This window comes from Convolutriloba macropyga, chromosome 5 (assembly GCF_964194025.1).
Source record: "Convolutriloba macropyga chromosome 5, txConMacr16.3, whole genome shotgun sequence".
NCBI lineage: Eukaryota > Metazoa > Xenacoelomorpha > Acoela > Convolutidae > Convolutriloba > Convolutriloba macropyga.
Window position 1 is genome coordinate 67,611,298 of NC_134472.1, and position 18,306 is coordinate 67,629,603.

Consider the following 18,306-nt stretch of genomic DNA (forward strand, 5'->3'; position numbering starts at 1 on the left):
TTTGTGAACGTCTTCAGCAACTATGCAACATTCATTGAACTTAAAACACCAGTTATTTCACGAATTTGATAATTTCATAAGAAACGATAAAATCTTAAGAAGTATTTTTGATTTTTTGGCGAAATTTCAATTAGTAGAGTTTGTTTGTGACAGTAGCCATTGTTTAAATTATGTTATTGGTACCAATTTAGTTTTAGACTTCGGAAAAGAAATAAAAATATTTTTTGCTACCATTTGAGACATTGAAACATCCGTAATCTGAATTATCATCTGGAATCGAGAATAGTTCACACTTCGTAATTCCAAAACCATTCGTGTTCCGCTTTTCAAATTGTTTGGAAAACATTGCCTCAAAAAAGTGGAAAATTGTAAATCTAAAATTGATAATTGTTCTATTTGTGCGTGAAATTTTAAGCTAAATTTGTATTTGCTCCTCCTATCTGAACAAGGTTCACGATTCCAATGAACTGGAGATGCTTCATTTAAATTCAATAATCATCTCTTACAATCTGTGATTTTTAACTTCTATTTTTTTTACTTCTATACAATTATCGTTGCTTTGTCTGAGCCTGTTTGAGTCTCTGATCTTTTAACCCGTTACATGCACCAAGCAACACTTTTAAAGGATTTTCCCTTAATAGCATTTTTCTTTGGAAGAGACTTTTCTGCACAATGCTATGGGAAAATGATCTATTCTGCTTTATCCCACCATCTTAGTGGGCATATAACTTTTACGCTCTCAGACACACGTGCCATACTTTTACAAAGTAACTTGTAGTATAACAAACAATAGTTGTAACTGGGAACACAAAAACACTGGGGGTGAAACAGAATGAATTCGAAGAAGATCTGAGTTATGCAGACTTCATTAAAAATGGCATTAGTAGAATCGTCAATAAAGTTTTGGCCATTTTTCACATAACAGGATTATCCAGCGTTGGCCTCATTTTTTCTTAACAGTTTTGTTTTTCAGCCAAGTCACGCCGAGTCAAGAGAATTCTTGTCAAATATTATGGTTGAAATATTACAGAGATACACTTTGATTGATAATAAGATAATAACGACGTTTAAAATTTCGGTCCTGGAATAGTCGCTTATTGTGTTTTCTGTCGGGGCTGTTGTCGATCGATGTCCGTTAGGGCTATATTTTTGGGGCCAATTTTCGGGCCATATTTTTGGGCCAATTTCACGGACCAATGTATCTAGGGCGAGATTTTCATAGTCTGTGATCTCGACTTGGTTCGAGATTGGAAACTACAAAAACACAAAAGTTTCTTTTCTGTGCTTCCTTTCGAGTACAATTAAGTTGCTCCAGCATGAAGTCTTTGACCCAAAACAACACTGGGTGCCCAGAGCTTAGTGTCCAGACAATGAGATGAGTTTGCACCGGAACCCCTGTTTGCAATCCAAGTCTGGCTGTTTTGGGTTAAACATCTCATCCTGGGGCAACTTGTTTTTAATTCTCTGGCAAAATTAGGTCGGCATTTTTTGTATGAAGTTCTATGACTACAACTTTTTCATAAATACGGTATCACTGAAAAGTAATATTTTCCGATTTTTTGCTCTCTAGTTTTTCGAAACACTTTATTTGCGCTTTATTTTATCCCTTTTTGTGATTTCTCTTAAAATACGTATGTTGCATTTAGAGCGGAAAATCTAAGCGAAAGTTTTGATATAATACGCGCAAAAATTCTCTATCTAATGATATAATTTATTCAATTCAATTTACTCGGTAGCAGCAACTGAACGAGCAGTATTTTTTTCTCAACTGTAGTGTTGTTGTCATTGCATCATTTCTTCATATGAACTCTCCATCAATGTTTTCTGCGATCATTTACTATAAATTCTTCTCAACATAAATTGCAGCTGATCTCTTGCAAAATTGGCATTGAACTCGTCTCTCTAACCTTTTAACGACTTGACGAGGAGTATTTATATTCTAGATGTTTTTACGAATGAAAGGTGAGTAATAATTTTCATTCGTTTTTCGTTTTTTTTAAAAAAATCCTTACACGTCTGATTTTAAGCTCGAGAAGTCATTTCTATCATGCCTGACTTAACTAACTCAGAAAAATGTCTTCTACACTCACTATCTTGAATTTCATTGAGCAATTCTGGCTAATTGAAGTTCAAAAATGGAGCTATAAATAGTCCATCATTTTAGGGACCCCATTGTATTTATAATGATTGTTTTTATTCATTTGACAGCAGTTCCGTTTGTTCTTAAGTAAATAATGTAAGACCTATATTCCTGAAAAAGTTGGTAGTTTTATGTGAGATTACCGAAAGTTTCAGGTTAGTTTCAGTTTTTCCTGAGACTTATTTCAGAGAAATAAAGAGAAAAATAAAGTTATTTCAGAGAATAATGCGATAGGGAAATTGCTTCTCACGTTAGTACTAACGAAAGATACAGCTGAAGCTCAGCTTCAATCTGATCTGTACTATTTAAAATTACAAAGGCCCTCTCGATTTAGAGGGTCGCGGCACCAAAAAATATAGGTGAAAACACTCTATCGTAATCTTTATTCGTTATATCATAACGTTAAGGCAACCTTTTTCTGATCAACTGTATATCGAAACGTCAAGGCAATAAGCATCGTTTACTTGGAGGCAAATCTAGCTTGATCTTTTTTAGCAGGTCTTAGTCTAGGTCACCGATTTAAACTAATCTGTTCAAAAAACCGAATTTGTTAGGCTAAGCGATCAGTTTTGAGCCATTTTGGAAGTTATTCTTAGTGAGAAATCGGCCTTTGTATTTCTCAGAAATAATACGTATGTTGCATTTAGAGCGGAAAATCTAAGCGAAAGTTTTGATATAATACGCGCAAAAATTCTCTATCTAATGATATAATTTATTCAATTCAATTTACTCGGTAGCAGCAACTGAACGAGCAGTATTTTTTTCTCAACTGTAGTGTTGTTGTCATTGCATCATTTCTTCATATGAACTCTCCATCAATGTTTTCTGCGATCATTTACTATAAATTCTTCTCAACATAAATGCAGCTGATCTCTTGCAAAATTGGCATTGAACTCGTCTCTCTAACTTTTTAACGACTTGACGAGGAGTATTTATATTCTAGATGTTTTTACGAATGAAAGGTGAGTAATAATTTTCATTCGTTTTTCGTTTTTTTTAAAAAAATCCTTACACGTCTGATTTTAAGCTCGAGAAGTCATTTCTATCATGCCTGACTTAACTAACTCAGAAAAATGTCTTCTACACTCACTATCTTGAATTTCATTGAGCAATTCTGGCTAATTGAAGTTCAAAAATGGAGCTATAAATAGTCCATCATTTTAGGGACCCCATTGTATTTATAATGATTGTTTTTATTCATTTGACAGCAGTTCCGTTTGTTCTTAAGTAAATAATGTAAGACCTATATTCCTGAAAAAGTTGGTAGTTTTATGTGAGATTACCGAAAGTTTCAGGTTAGTTTCAGTTTTTCCTGAGACTTCCGGCTATGTTCTCTAGCTGAGGAGAGTTTGTTCATGACTTGACCTTTGAAATTTTGTTTTCGCACGTTGAACTCTTTCATCCAACGCTGAACTTTAACAAAAGTATTGTATTTTGGAACTGCTGGTGATATTTTAGGGGAGAAGTACCCGTAAATTGAGCACTTAAATGTACCCTCTAACTCATTTGCCCCACCCTAAACCCCCTTCCCTTATAATATACACCCTTCCTGGTAGCTCTGTTATAGGTAAGTTACTTTAGCGTTTATACTGCAGGTCTCTTCGAGTCGTTGCCGGTATTTTAGAGGTTGTTTTTTCTGCTTGTATTTATTCCAATGTATTTAAGATTATGAGCAATATTATAATTTTTAAATCAGACCTTTTGACTTTCGACACAGTTATTGGAGCTACCAACTTGGACAAAGTTCTCGATCCAGCCTTGACAAGATCGGGTCGATTTGATCTGAAGATATCACTCCGCCTACCAGATGCAGAAGCACGTAGAAAACTTGTTCAACACTACCTCAAAAGGACGAAAACAGAGGAAAAATTGGAGGCAAGAAAGTTTGCGACGAATCTGATTGGATATTCACCAGTTGCCATTGAAAATTTGATCAATCAAGCGGCTCTGAAAGCGGCAAATGACGGCGATCAATGCATAAAGGGACTCTGTTTCGTTAAGATAATTTTAAAGGAAGTTTTAAGAAAAATCTGGCCACGTTGCCCGCGCCATCAAATTCCTGCTTGCTTGCTTGTTACATTTCTCTAATTACAAAAAATCAAGCTGCTCAGTTTCAATGATTCAATTGCTAATACCGGGCAAGTAACGTTGAAGACCTAAATAAAAGTATTAGTTTTTTTCCTGAAATTGAGAAATGTTTCGCAATCAGAAAACATTATCAAAAGCTTAAAAATATCATTTTCGCCTAAGAAGTTAAACTTTTTTTTCAATGGAGTACTAGTTATTTTTGCTATGAATCTTAGTTGGACAATTGAATCTTGTTGCTGACAGAAGTTAAATTGTTTAATTAACTCGCATAAAAATCCGTTTTTGAAAAAAAACCCGCACAGAAATTTATTTAGGAAAAAATCCCAAGGAACAATATCCCCAAGGAATAAACCTCCACAGAAATCGCACTTGGCTGTTAAAGAGCTGGATATTTGGAAATAATGCTTTAGCGGCCCGCGGGATTTGATATGAAACTATCACAACCAAAAAATTATCACGACCGAATTTCAATGTTAATACCCTGGGGGTAAATTTCCGTGGGGGTCATCTTCCCTGGGGGGCTTATTTCCTCGAGGATTTGTTTGCTATAAGAATTATACCGGGGGTTATTTTCTATTGAAACTTTTTTCTTTGGCTTGGGAAACTTTTAGGAAATAAACCCAGACTGAAAATACATAATGATTGGTAAAATAAAGCAAAAATTGATTGGCAAACAAAGCAATGTGACATAGCAACTTCTGCGAACTTTTTCGAATGGATCAGCTAAAATTAACCAAAGACTGAAACAAAGAAAAAACTGTGTTTTGGTAATTCTTTCTTATCTAATTTAATCAAAACTTGAAAAAAAACAATTTGTGAACGTCTTCAGCAACTATGCAACATTCATTGAACTTAAAACACCAGTTATTTCACGAATTTGATAATTTCATAAGAAACGATAAAATCTTAAGAAGTATTTTTGATTTTTTGGCGAAATTTCAATTAGTAGAGTTTGTTTGTGACAGTAGCCATTGTTTAAATTATGTTATTGGTACCAATTTAGTTTTAGACTTCGGAAAAGAAATAAAAATATTTTTTGCTACCATTTGAGACATTGAAACATCCGTAATCTGAATTATCATCTGGAATCGAGAATAGTTCACACTTCGTAATTCCAAAACCATTCGTGTTCCGCTTTTCAAATTGTTTGGAAAACATTGCCTCAAAAAAGTGGAAAATTGTAAATCTAAAATTGATAATTGTTCTATTTGTGCGTGAAATTTTAAGCTAAATTTGTATTTGCTCCTCCTATCTGAACAAGGTTCACGATTCCAATGAACTGGAGATGCTTCATTTAAATTCAATAATCATCTCTTACAATCTGTGATTTTTAACTTCTATTTTTTTTACTTCTATACAATTATCGTTGCTTTGTCTGAGCCTGTTTGAGTCTCTGATCTTTTAACCCGTTACATGCACCAAGCAACACTTTTAAAGGATTTTCCCTTAATAGCATTTTTCTTTGGAAGAGACTTTTCTGCACAATGCTATGGGAAAATGATCTATTCTGCTTTATCCCACCATCTTAGTGGGCATATAACTTTTACGCTCTCAGACACACGTGCCATACTTTTACAAAGTAACTTGTAGTATAACAAACAATAGTTGTAACTGGGAACACAAAAACACTGGGGGTGAAACAGAATGAATTCGAAGAAGATCTGAGTTATGCAGACTTCATTAAAAATGGCATTAGTAGAATCGTCAATAAAGTTTTGGCCATTTTTCACATAACAGGATTATCCAGCGTTGGCCTCATTTTTTCTTAACAGTTTTGTTTTTCAGCCAAGTCACGCCGAGTCAAGAGAATTCTTGTCAAATATTATGGTTGAAATATTACAGAGATACACTTTGATTGATAATAAGATAATAACGACGTTTAAAATTTCGGTCCTGGAATAGTCGCTTATTGTGTTTTCTGTCGGGGCTGTTGTCGATCGATGTCCGTTAGGGCTATATTTTTGGGGCCAATTTTCGGGCCATATTTTTGGGCCAATTTCACGGACCAATGTATCTAGGGCGAGATTTTCATAGTCTGTGATCTCGACTTGGTTCGAGATTGGAAACTACAAAAACACAAAAGTTTCTTTTCTGTGCTTCCTTTCGAGTACAATTAAGTTGCTCCAGCATGAAGTCTTTGACCCAAAACAACACTGGGTGCCCAGAGCTTAGTGTCCAGACAATGAGATGAGTTTGCACCGGAACCCCTGTTTGCAATCCAAGTCTGGCTGTTTTGGGTTAAACATCTCATCCTGGGGCAACTTGTTTTTAATTCTCTGGCAAAATTAGGTCGGCATTTTTTGTATGAAGTTCTATGACTACAACTTTTTCATAAATACGGTATCACTGAAAAGTAATATTTTCCGATTTTTTGCTCTCTAGTTTTTCGAAACACTTTATTTGCGCTTTATTTTATCCCTTTTTGTGATTTCTCTTAAAATTTGTAAAATTACAACTTTCATTTTATGAAAGTTTTGTGACTACAACTTTTCATACACCCCATAATATGAAGTTGTAATTTTTTAAATTTTTGAGTTATGGGGTCAACCCGGCTGAGCCTATTGAAAATTAAATCATAGCGGTAAGAAACAGTGTCCGTGTACAGATGAAGCATCTGGATTGGGCTAGAAACAAACAGGAGTTGGGGAGGGAGAAGAACAAAAAGGGTGATGTGGTTGAAGATGAGTTCGAACTGAAGAGAACTGCATACCACGAGGCTGCTCACACCATAGTGGCTCACTATCTCGATGTTCCTTATCGGGGGTAGATACACTTGTACATACTCATATATAGCTGCTTTCATTTAAGCGGTTATATATTTTTTAATCTTCTTAAAGTGATATAATTGCAATGAGGCTGGAATGTCTTCTTTAAAATTTCGTGACGAACCTCCTTCATACCCCCACACTGTCCATGCACATCCAACAACATCGCGTGTTGAACTAAATCAGTGGCGTAAATTATCCCGATGAAATCTTGATAGAGTCTTATTTAAAAAGTTCGGATATTAAATAAGCCCAAGTTTGCAAAATGCTTTTGCGGTTAGCAAAATTGTCTGAGGAATATTTCTCAAGACCCTTTATTAAGATTTATTCTTTTCAGCAACATAATTTATTTTGTTTGGACCAAGCTTCAAGGTCTCAAAGAGAATATAGCTTCTGAAGGAGAATCCGCCGAACTTCTCCTTGTCTGTTCCACATGCTGCAGCATGGTTGTCCGCTCCCACCATTCCAGTTCTTGGGCTTCATATGGCACCAAATGAGTTTACAGTTAGTGCATAATGCATGTTGGGTGTCCCTTTCTATGACACCGAAAGGAAGTGCCAGTTCTGTAAAGCAGGAGTTCTTGACATCTATGGTGATCAAGCCATTCCGTGTCACCGTCGAGGAGACGCCATTTCAAGTCATGACCGGCTTTGAGATAGAATAGTGTATGCTTGCTCATCTGCCCACTTCTCACCAGTAGTGGATGAAAAGAAACTCATTCCAGAAAGCCAATGACTCCTCGGAAGACATCTTGGTCCCGTCTTAGAAAGCGGGGAAACCTGCTGCATTTGATGTGAGTGTTACTTCGTCGCTGCAATCCAATTCTCGGACTAATGCGGCTGCAAATGCAAGATACGCTCTTGATACGGCAGATGAACGAAAATTTTACAACCACGAAGATAATTGCGCAAAAATGGGAATCACATTTGTTCCTCTTGCTATCGAAGTCGCTGCCGGAATATCGTCAACTTTAAAAAAACACTCAAGCGTTGGGCTGTGTTAGGTAAAAATTGTTCTTTTCAAGCGCAGGGGTTGTCTCTAGCTTTCTGTAAACTTATACACTTCATGTCAATTACCGCTATTCGGTGATCAGCAACAATGTTATTAACACGAGCTCCTAACTGACTATTTTATATTTTAAATACTCGCTCAATCAGTGCCCAATCAGAGGGGAGATTGCTTTATCCATAGTAGAAATTTTTACAACTTTTTTTGACTAAATAGAAGGGAAAGTGCTCGATTCCTTGTAGGGATATTGAAATTTTTTTATAATGTTTTTTCACCCAATTAGCGCGGAGTAGTACTGAAGACTGAAGTAAAACAGAACAGACACATATCAGAAACAGAGAATAGATATACCCATCTTGAACTAATAATTTGGAGTGAAGTCAGTCGTGTATAATGTCAAAATAAAACTTCAATTCGCAGTCTCAGAGGTCATAAAACTCTTCAAAAAATCTAAGTGCTCCCTTTCAAATTATTTTTTTTTCTTTTCTGCTGAGTGACCAAAATTCTGACGATAAAGCTGATCTTTGCAATGATAATTTCATTAATTGAAAAAAAGCTTGTCTTTTCTGAAGGTGCATTTGTGACCCTAACTCTAGCCCATGTGCTATGTTAACATTGATTCACTAAGATTTTTTTCTTTTGCACGTTGATCGGTGGCCTCGCTTAGCGTTGTTGGTGGAACAATTGAATTATAAATTTGCGCTTAAAAATTCTAAGAAGAAAAAAATAAGATAACAACGGGTTTACTTCTTAACCTCTGCGCAACAGAATCCCCAACTTAGACCTTTAATTGTCGTGTTTAGAGTTACAATTGAGCGCCGCTCAAAAACTTTGGGTCATATGAGGTATGAAATAAGCGAGGACTTTATGAACAAAGATCTTCTGGAATCTCGTCTGGCAGTGGCAGTTGCTGGCAAACTGGGAGAGGACGCCCTTTCAAAACCATCGATTGAAAATGCAAGATTTTTTGTTGAGATTTTCATGTGTGGTTGGAGAGCTTTCTAAGTTAATAAAGAGGTGTAGCCACACCTTAATAAAAAGTCATCAGGTAATTGACTTTTAAAAAAACAATTTCCGTTGCGATATTATTATTAGCATAGCTTATTGCTAATATCTTGTTAGCTATGAAACGAATTCTACTTGAGGAATGGAGATTGAAGAGTTAATTTTACCATACGGTTATTATCATCATTGAGAAGTTCCCAAACTCTGAGGCCCAGCCCTTTTATTGAAAAACTTCGAGATTGCCGAGATTGCGATTGCGATAACTGTCGAAATTGCGATAACAATAGCGTGGTAGAGTCTTTAATCAATTCTCACTACTATTTAAGTAAGTTATCACATAAGACAAATAATTTGATTATAAACACAATGTCAGATGCGTTCTAAGGCTATCAAAATATCTAGTGCGATATTTTGAAAAATGTTCTAATAGTTGAAACAGCGGGGGTCAAAGTTAATAATAAGTAGTGGTTTTGAATGAACCATAACTTATTTCCACTATTAGTATCATTTGAAATTTTTTGATCGTTTTGTTCCATGGCGTCAAATGTCAAATTTTCGCGGCCAATGTCTGAAAAACTGAATTTCAATGAAATCGGCGTTTTGTGGAAACGATTGACAAAATTTGTCCTCAGTTTTCATGATACATATACGAATTTTAACGATGAAATACAGGTAGGCAACACCTGGAAATAAGTTATATCTTTCTTATGAAAAGACTTGCAATATGTAAATTTTATTAAATGATGAACTTAAGCCAAACTCATCATTTTGAGCATGTAATTAGCCTTAAACTCTACCGCCCAGATTTTAATAGTAATTAATTGAGAACAGCTTCAATTGTTTTTGTGCACAATTCTGTGTAATTGCAATACCACTCATTGTGTTCTAATCCACCATTAGTATCGAGAGGAAGACTTCTGAAATTAATCAACAATTAAGCTCTCTTTCATTTCGCTAAATGAATTCAGTAAACGAAGGAAAGAGCGACGCGGAAATGAATGTGTTACTTATAGTGTGGAAACTAGTGACGTACGGCGTGGAAACTAGTGACTTACTTGTTTTCCCCAAGTTTTCACGCTAACCCCAAAGCACTCATCGTTAGAAATGAGTACACATGTATCCATAATTCTGAAGCAAATTTGAAATAAAATTTCCTAGTATAACTAGTTTCCACACACACGCTTGCAACTCTAATAATAAAGCATCGGTCCTGAAATTACGTAAAAAATTGAGTCTATATACTCTATTTTACGGACATTGGCCACTTAATGTAAATAATTTCGTCATAGTTCCGATCGAAACAAATTGTCACTTTTAAATTCAAAATCCTCGACTGATGAGACAGATTTTATCTGACTCCTCTTCTAAGGAACGCGCTAATGAATATCTCAACAAACCGTAAAGAGTCATTCAACGGGATGTCTTTCGGATTACAAGTATGCAAGAGCACTAGCCACCCGACTAGTCACTACTTATGGATTCGGCAGCCGACTCTATCCAGCAAATGGCACATGGGAAATGAGTGAAAAGTACAAGGTTGATTCTGAGAAAAATTGTTCCTAGTTTTTGCTCTCTTTTTTGAAATTAACAAAGTTAAATTACAATTAAATGGTTAAACACTCTTGTAAGACAACGTTGGTAATGCACATAAAAAAGGGGGCAACCTCTTGATAAAAAAGGGTAAGTTAATAATGTTGCTTTTCATTGGGCATCAAAAATGGTCTATAACAAATAACCGCTTAGTAATTTTATCATCAGCACGCATTTATAATTTGTTTTTCACGACATTATTGCGCTAATATTGACATCATAATTTATGGAAACGGCGGCAGTCAATGGAATGTTCCCCATAACACGAAGACTAATGTGACTTCTAGAATTTGCAAGAAATGGGTCAGGAAAATGGTTGAAGAAAAAAATTGTCAACGCTTTCGCTGTATTCATTACAAAATACTTTTTCACGAAAATGGTTACATAATTTCAAATTAATGCATTAAAATGATGAGAAATTTTCAAATCTTCTAGATTTTACGATTTATAAAACGTGAACTTTATAAAGCATTTTGAAAGAAAAAAGATGATAAAATTTATTATATAACCATTATTTGTTATAGCCTATTTATCACGCCCCATTATAAAAAGTTGCATTACTATGACTACCCATTAAAGTTCGTAGACAAAAACTATATTATGATAATTTTTAAGAGTTTATTTGGTTTTGAATATTGGGAACAATTTCTCAAAACAGGCTCTGATTGACCAAGAAGTTAAAAATCTTTTGACCTCTGCAGAGACGAAAGCGAAAACAATTTTGAAAGAGCATGCTGAACAACATGTGAAGTTGAGTGAAAAACTGCTTCAAAACTACAAACTGACGGCCGACGAAATAAAACAGACATTCAAGGACACAACGGATAGTGGAAGTAGTTAAGAAGTTTAAAACTAGATAGAAACTGCTTCCGATAATTGAATGCAACTAAGAGTTACATTGTTACTAATAGATCGACGAAATCAAGTTCCAAAAATAGTTATGAATTTTTTCCCATGTCAATTCTCCAAGGAGCAAATTATATTAAACTTTTCTGTGAATTATTATGTGCGCAACCTTAATCAGAAAACAGAATCTATAAGACAGAAATATTCTATAAATATTCTGCAAATATTCTAAAAATATTCTAAGAATTATTCTACAAGACAGAATCTTGTAGAAGAGCTGAAATTGAATTTTTCAAGTTAAGATGAAATGCTTGGATGCAAACAGAGAAATTCTCAACTTGCCCTGTGATATTTTTACTATCCCCTCCTCTAGGTAAATTATGACCCTCGATAATTAAAATTTTTTCACCTCAATGAAGGTATTTTATTTAGGCAAATTTGTTTGAGATATTTGTAATGAATCATTCCATTTCTTATTAAGCTATGCAAACCCCGCGGGCCGAGGAAATTTGACAAACTTAGGTAAAATAAGCGGCAACTAGTGTTGACAAGTCCGAAAAATCACCGCAATTTTCATACATAATTTTGGGCTGAATGCGTTGAATTTACATAATGCAAAATTATGTAAGAAAATTGCGGTGAATATTCTGACTTGTCAATGCTTGTTACCACTTATCATACATAATTTTGCGTTGCATATAGCGCAGATCTTAAATAATTTTGGTTGAATTTAGCGTGAATCTTACATAATTCTGCGTTGAACTTAGCGAAGGTCTTACATAAAATCAATGTGCAGACCTGTGGGTTTTAGGACTTGAACAACCTTCCTCCTGCTTACTTTTCGCCTCTCCTAACACTTAGTTTGCCTAACAACTGCACTCTTTATAAATCGGGATGTAACATCGCGTTTCACATAACTTCGGAGTTTCTAAGCGTAGATCTTTTATAACATTGGGGTTTCTAAGCGTACATTGGAATAAATTTTGAGTTTCTAAGCGTAGTTTTAATATTACCACACGGTGGTTATCGCCGCCGAAAAGTTATCAAACTTCAAGTTGAAGCCGAGGCGTTATGATAACTTCGAGGGCCATTACAACCGTGTGGTAATTTTTTAAATCAACAACTGTCGCGATTGTGTATGTTTTTATTAGACTACAATTTTATCAAACTGTTTCCATCATTAGACTTCGAGCTTATCACCACTCTTTTATCTCCAATGTTTACTTAACAACAGTGGCGATAAAAGAGAGTGATAAAATCGTAGTCTAATGCTGAAGTGTTTTTCCAGCGTCGATCGTGCATGAATAATTTATTACACTGGCAGTTTATTTAACTACTATTATCGCAACAGTTGTTGAATAAAACTATTCGATACTTAGTAGTCGCATTTAGTGGTTTTTGATTTCCATAGACATTTGAGTTTAAAAAGAGTTTTCGGTGTGTTTTTTGGGACTCTAAAATCAGTAACTTAACACTTATCCCCCCCGCGCAACCAAGCTTTGATCTAATATAGTTTTGTGTTGAATTGGGCAGTGATAGTGGATGATTTTGCGTTGAATTTAGCGTAGACCTTGCATAACTTTGCGTTGAGTTTGGCGTAGATGTTTTATGAGGCGTAGATCTAGTTGCGTTGAACTCAGAGTAGATATTACGCATTTGCTTTGAATTTGACGTAAATCTTACAAAATTTGCTTTGAATTTGACGTAGATTTTACATAAATCCAACTCATTTACCGCCATTTTTTATAATTTTGCGTCTTTAAGCGTAGATATTACATAAATTTGCGTTGAATTAAGCCTAGATCTGACACAATTTTGCGTTTAATTTATTGTAGATCTTACTCAAGTTTGCGTTGAATTTAGCATATATCTTTGACGAACTGCGTTGAATCTGGCGTAGAGCTTACATAAGTCCAACGCAATCTTCGCCAATCTTATAAAATTTTGCGTTTTCAAGTTTAGAACTTACATAATTTTGTGTTGATTTTGGCGTTGATCTTACATATTTTTGTGTTGATTTTACCAATATACCTCTCTCCCCTTCCCCTATACCCTAACGCAAGACTTTGTAAGCTAAATTTGTAGGCTAAATTGAAAGCAAAATTATGTAAGACCAACTTTTCAAAAGACAAAATTATATAAGATTGGCGGTGAATGCGTTGAATTTATGTATGATCTACGCTGAAGTCAACCTTAAATTGGGTAAGTTATACGCTAAATTCAACACAAAATTATGTAAGATCTACTCTAATTTCAACGACAAATATTGTGAGGTTGGCGGTGAAAGCTTCGAATTTTTGTTAAATCTACGCTCAAGCGTAGATCTTGCGAAAAATCAACGCATTCACCGCCAATCTTACATACTTTTATTGTTTTTTAGCGTTTATAACTCGGCCCGGACTTTAGCTGATGCAAGAAAGAGGAATCATTGGATCTGTTATGTTTCGGCCCCCCAGCTTAGTGAGCATAAATTTTTTATGACCCCCAGGCGCACGTGCTAATTTCTTACATAGTAACGTGCTATATAACAACATATAATTTGTAACTGGGGGTCATAAAAACACTGGGGGGGAAACAGAATAGATCCGAATAATTTATCACAATTGGTGGTGAAAAAAATTGGGTGAAAATCGTTAATATTTCAGTTCTACTTCTTTTCACACCGAATTATTTAGCCCTGCATATCTTAGTTTCGTATCATTTAACCCCTCTATCATTTAGCCCCGCTATCGTTTTGCACCTTTATCATTCCATCCCGCCAATTAGCGGTCAACATTAAAGGCATGATTTTTCTTTATTAGGCGGATGACTTAATCCAATGTTCGGTTGTGATTGTTTAATACCAAGATCTACTGACCGCTGAGGCATGTTCAATTCTTTTAGTCTTAAATTTCAAATTTGGTAAGTAAACTTTATTGTACTCTAAATGATCTCACTTAGATTGGATTATGCTAAATAATAGTTATGTTAATTTTAACAATTGGTTAAAATATTCTCTATTTGGTCACATTAGATAACTTGGAATTGAGTATTTTGTCCTGATACCAACCAAAAACACTACAAGTCCCACGGGCAGCTGAGGCATGGCCGAGTGATTTTTTAAATATTAATAGATATAATTTTATAAAAGATTCAAATCGGTATGAGCCTATAGAGGGGTTAAATGATAGCGGGGTTTAATGATAGAGGGGTGAATAAATCGGGTTGGAATTATACGGGTTTATATGAAATGGGGTCAAACAGCGAGGCACCTATTTTTCGCACTAAGTGAAATAAAATTAAAAGAACGTGTAACCAATCCGCCTGCATTAACTAAATGTTTTTACCGAACAAAATAGTCCATTTCATATCATAACAATATTGTTCAGCATTGAGAAAAAACTGCTCCCAAATAGCCTTTTTGTATTTTGAAATTTAAAAAAGAGCTGGCTCAGAAGAATAATGAGATATAAAGGCATGTTATGTAACTTTCCAAGGAGGCACGTAAGCTTATTAATCTGTACTTCTCAAAGTTTTTGAAGATTTCAAATTTCGAACTTAAAAACTTTATTTTTGACCAAAAATGATTTAGCATGATGCTCTAAATGCTTGCCTTATTTTTTATATAAATGAAGGTAATAAGAGAACTGAGCCCATAGTAAAAATACTACATCGTGTGAACATTTGTTTTGTTATTTTCTAATGAAATATCCTTAGAAAAAGAAGTCATTAATGAAAAAAAGTCATTTTTCAAAAACGCCTGGTTCTTACGAAAAGCATAACAATAATTTGTGAACCTCAACGTGAATAACAATAATTTATGGGTCACATAGGTAACATGCGAACCACCTGGTAAAAATCTTCAAACTGTTTTTCATTCTTCCATTTTTTTTACCGATACTTCGTTTAATATGAAACAAACAACGAGTAGATGTACTGCAGGTAAAAGAGGTTAACGTGCATTTGGGCTCAGAAAAAAATGCAAGATCATGCGAATTTTTCTGAAGATACTGTGGGATGAATTATCTTTCCAAAATTAAGTTTTCATTAAAAGATTCTCACTTTTTTTGAAAAAAAACTTTTTCCTACAAAAAACAAAAAATTTACCCAATTTTTACATTTTTTAACGATATGAATAAATTTGATTTTATGAATTGCATTTTACGTACAAAAACAAAGAAAAATTGTTCGCACAATTAATAAAACTTTTAACTATTTGAATAAATGTTGTTTTCAAAAATTTTGAAGAGAGTGGCTGCTTCTAGAAAAATACGATGATTTTCTGCAGTTCAGCACAAACAGAAATAAGAAAAATTGGAGTATGCATTATTTGGTTGTTTTTACTTCTAAAAAGCAAACTGAGCAGTTATCTCTCAGTTTCAGTAAAAGACTTAAAATCAAATGTGATTGTATTCGCGTTACCCAAAAACATAGCAAGTGTTTTTTTAAAAAACAAATTCTCGTTTTTTTGGCATCTCAAACAAACCACGGAGAAATATTAAAAATCACATTTATCCATTGTTTACTTCAACACGTAAAATCTTCGGGCTTTTTTTTCAAAAAACTTAGTACAAATTGGTCACTCTTGTTAACAAAAAAAAATTGGTTCTTGTTTTTCCATCAATATTTCATAACATATGTTCATTGGAAATTGGATGAATTTACAAAAGTCTGGATATAGATGACTTCGAACGCCATAGGAACTTTAAAAATATTCAACTTTGTGCGTACGATAGTAAACTAACGTCTTTAAAACGTGAATTTTTTTGTGCAGTCAGATTCAGACTATCGTAGGTTCAAAGTTCCAGAAAATTCAGATTGTCTTTTGTCCATGCTCAGTGAACTAAAACGTGGTACACGGTGATAAAACCATAGTAAATCTTGGTAAATCTTACCAAGATCTTGACATGGTACCTACAATGAGAATATCAAGGTTTGTACAAATTGCAAGATCTTTGCATGGCTGTCAAGAAACAAGATCTTGGCAATATAATAAAGAAAGAATAACCATAACATGACAAAATATATCAATTTGTAAAAACTGAAAAGCACTTTTAAACAAGGTTTAGCGCGAATTAACATTATGATTAAGCAAGAATTATCAAGATTTACTCAGAATTATCAATAATTGATAATTCATTTCTTGATGTTCGTATGTTAGACAAAATCTGATGGTCTTTCAATTAATCTAACAGTTTTCCGCTGACTACCGGAAGTTTTTGTAATTTGGATTCAGTCATGATTGTCTCATATAACACATTTTTGACGGCCGCAAAAGATTTCTTAACTGCATAGATTTCGTTTATGTTTCGATTTTGTTGGACTACGGCAGGTTTGCGCCTATGACTATGTTTTCTTCTGTTTGATCATAAACGCGTTCTTTTTGCGAGTCAAATTCGTGTTACATCAAATCGTTACAAAGTCGAGACATAAACGCGTTGCATCGCTCTAATTCTCACTACTTCCAGTCATAGCTAAATTTTTGTCTAGATTGTTTGGTCATGGCAAAATTTTTGTCTAGATTCCCGGCTCCACCCCCTCACTACGGATTGCTTACAAACAAAATTTTCTATGTGTCAAGAATTATCCAGATCTTATGGAGTTACGCCGAAGAAAATTTTTTGACATGCCTTGATAATATCTTCGTGTTCCAAGAAATATTTATCTATCAAGATCTTGACAAGATGTTTCAGGTTTTCCGCAAGTTATCAAGATCTTGCATGACATGGCAAGGTGTCCGGACTGAACTATTCTTCAAGCCGAAACAAAATTATTTTGATGGTCATCATGTACACTCTTGAAGATGAGGAGGCGAATGAATTGTGCCATAATCCTCGACTAATCCATACATCTATGATCTTTATAGCAACGTGAGGCGCACGAACATCTTAAAATTTATAGCCAGTACTCTTTTTGCTATGAGAGCAAGAGATTAAGAGCAAAAGATAAAAAAGGCCGGTCGATTAATGCTGAATATTCTGATCAGGGCTCGCTTCGATCTGATCAAAGGTTTCGGATCACTGTGGATAACCTGTGGATCACTTATGGAAAAAATCGCCTTAAAAATCTTCAAATTGTTTATCATTCCTCCATAATTTTTACAGATACTTCGTTTAATATGAAAGAAACAATGAGCAGATTTACTGCAGACAACAGAGGTTAACTTTCATTTGAAACGAAAGTTAAGATTTAATAAATTCGAGATCACTTTTTTTTACCCAAAAGTGGTTTCAAAGATTTATTGTGTCAAGTGCGAATTTCAATCGAGTCCTTGCGTTAGTGGTTGTACCAGAACGTGTATCCCCTCCATGGCTTGGCAGGTACGTGCCGAGGGCTAAATGCGCTGCTCGTTTCAAGCCACTCATGATCGGTTGGTAATTCTCTGAAACAATTATTTTTCATCAAAATAGACAATTGAAGTGAATGCGATACATGAAACATTATTTATTCAGTTCATTTTGTTTCATCGAATTAATTTTTTTTTCACCTTAGCTTCGCCCTGTGTTAAGAAAATCTGCTATTCCTGCTTACTGAATAACCTACGATTAAATTTTTTTGCAATTAAGTTTCTTCAATAATTGTTCCGAACCCACTTGTGCGGGGGGGGGGGAACTATATACTCAAATGGGTTTTTTGTTCAGACAATTTAGGCCGATCGATATTGTCAACGTTGAGAAATGTGAGTGGTATCATTAAAAAGCTCCTCCAGCGTAGAATTCAGAATTAAAAGTTCTTTTGAATTTCGTGTTTTTCGAAGAGTTATCGAGGTCCAAGTTTTTTTGCGAACACGTTATGTTTGGCATAATTTTGTTCTCTTTTTTGTTCAAATTAAGATTTTTCTATAAAAATAGCAATTCAAAATTTTACTTTATGCTAAAAATGAAA

At 34.6% G+C, this 18,306-nt stretch overlaps 2 protein-coding genes across 7 annotated transcripts in view; one reads left to right on the top strand and one right to left on the bottom strand.

Moving 5' to 3' along the window:
• The first annotated feature begins 3,861 nt into the window (after positions 1 to 3,861).
• Positions 3,862 to 11,532, top strand: LOC142339579 (uncharacterized). The gene is made up of 5 exons (XM_075389720.1): positions 3,862 to 4,121; positions 6,832 to 6,991; positions 8,805 to 8,958; positions 10,411 to 10,542; positions 11,255 to 11,532. Exons 2-5 carry the CDS (start codon positions 6,834 to 6,836, stop codon positions 11,435 to 11,437), a joined length of 627 nt encoding a protein of 208 aa, XP_075245835.1. The 5' UTR covers positions 3,862 to 4,121; positions 6,832 to 6,833; the 3' UTR covers positions 11,438 to 11,532.
• Positions 11,533 to 17,475: 5,943 nt separating this feature from the next.
• Positions 17,476 to 18,306, bottom strand: part of LOC142340194 (uncharacterized) — an 82,569-nt gene continuing 81,738 nt past the window's right edge. For all 6 annotated transcript variants that reach the window (XM_075390702.1, XM_075390701.1, XM_075390698.1 and 3 more), the window contains exon 3: positions 17,476 to 17,803. In XM_075390702.1, coding sequence (XP_075246817.1) covers positions 17,698 to 17,803 — 106 coding nt within the window. In that variant the 3' untranslated portion in view covers positions 17,476 to 17,697. The remainder of the gene's footprint in view (positions 17,804 to 18,306) is intronic.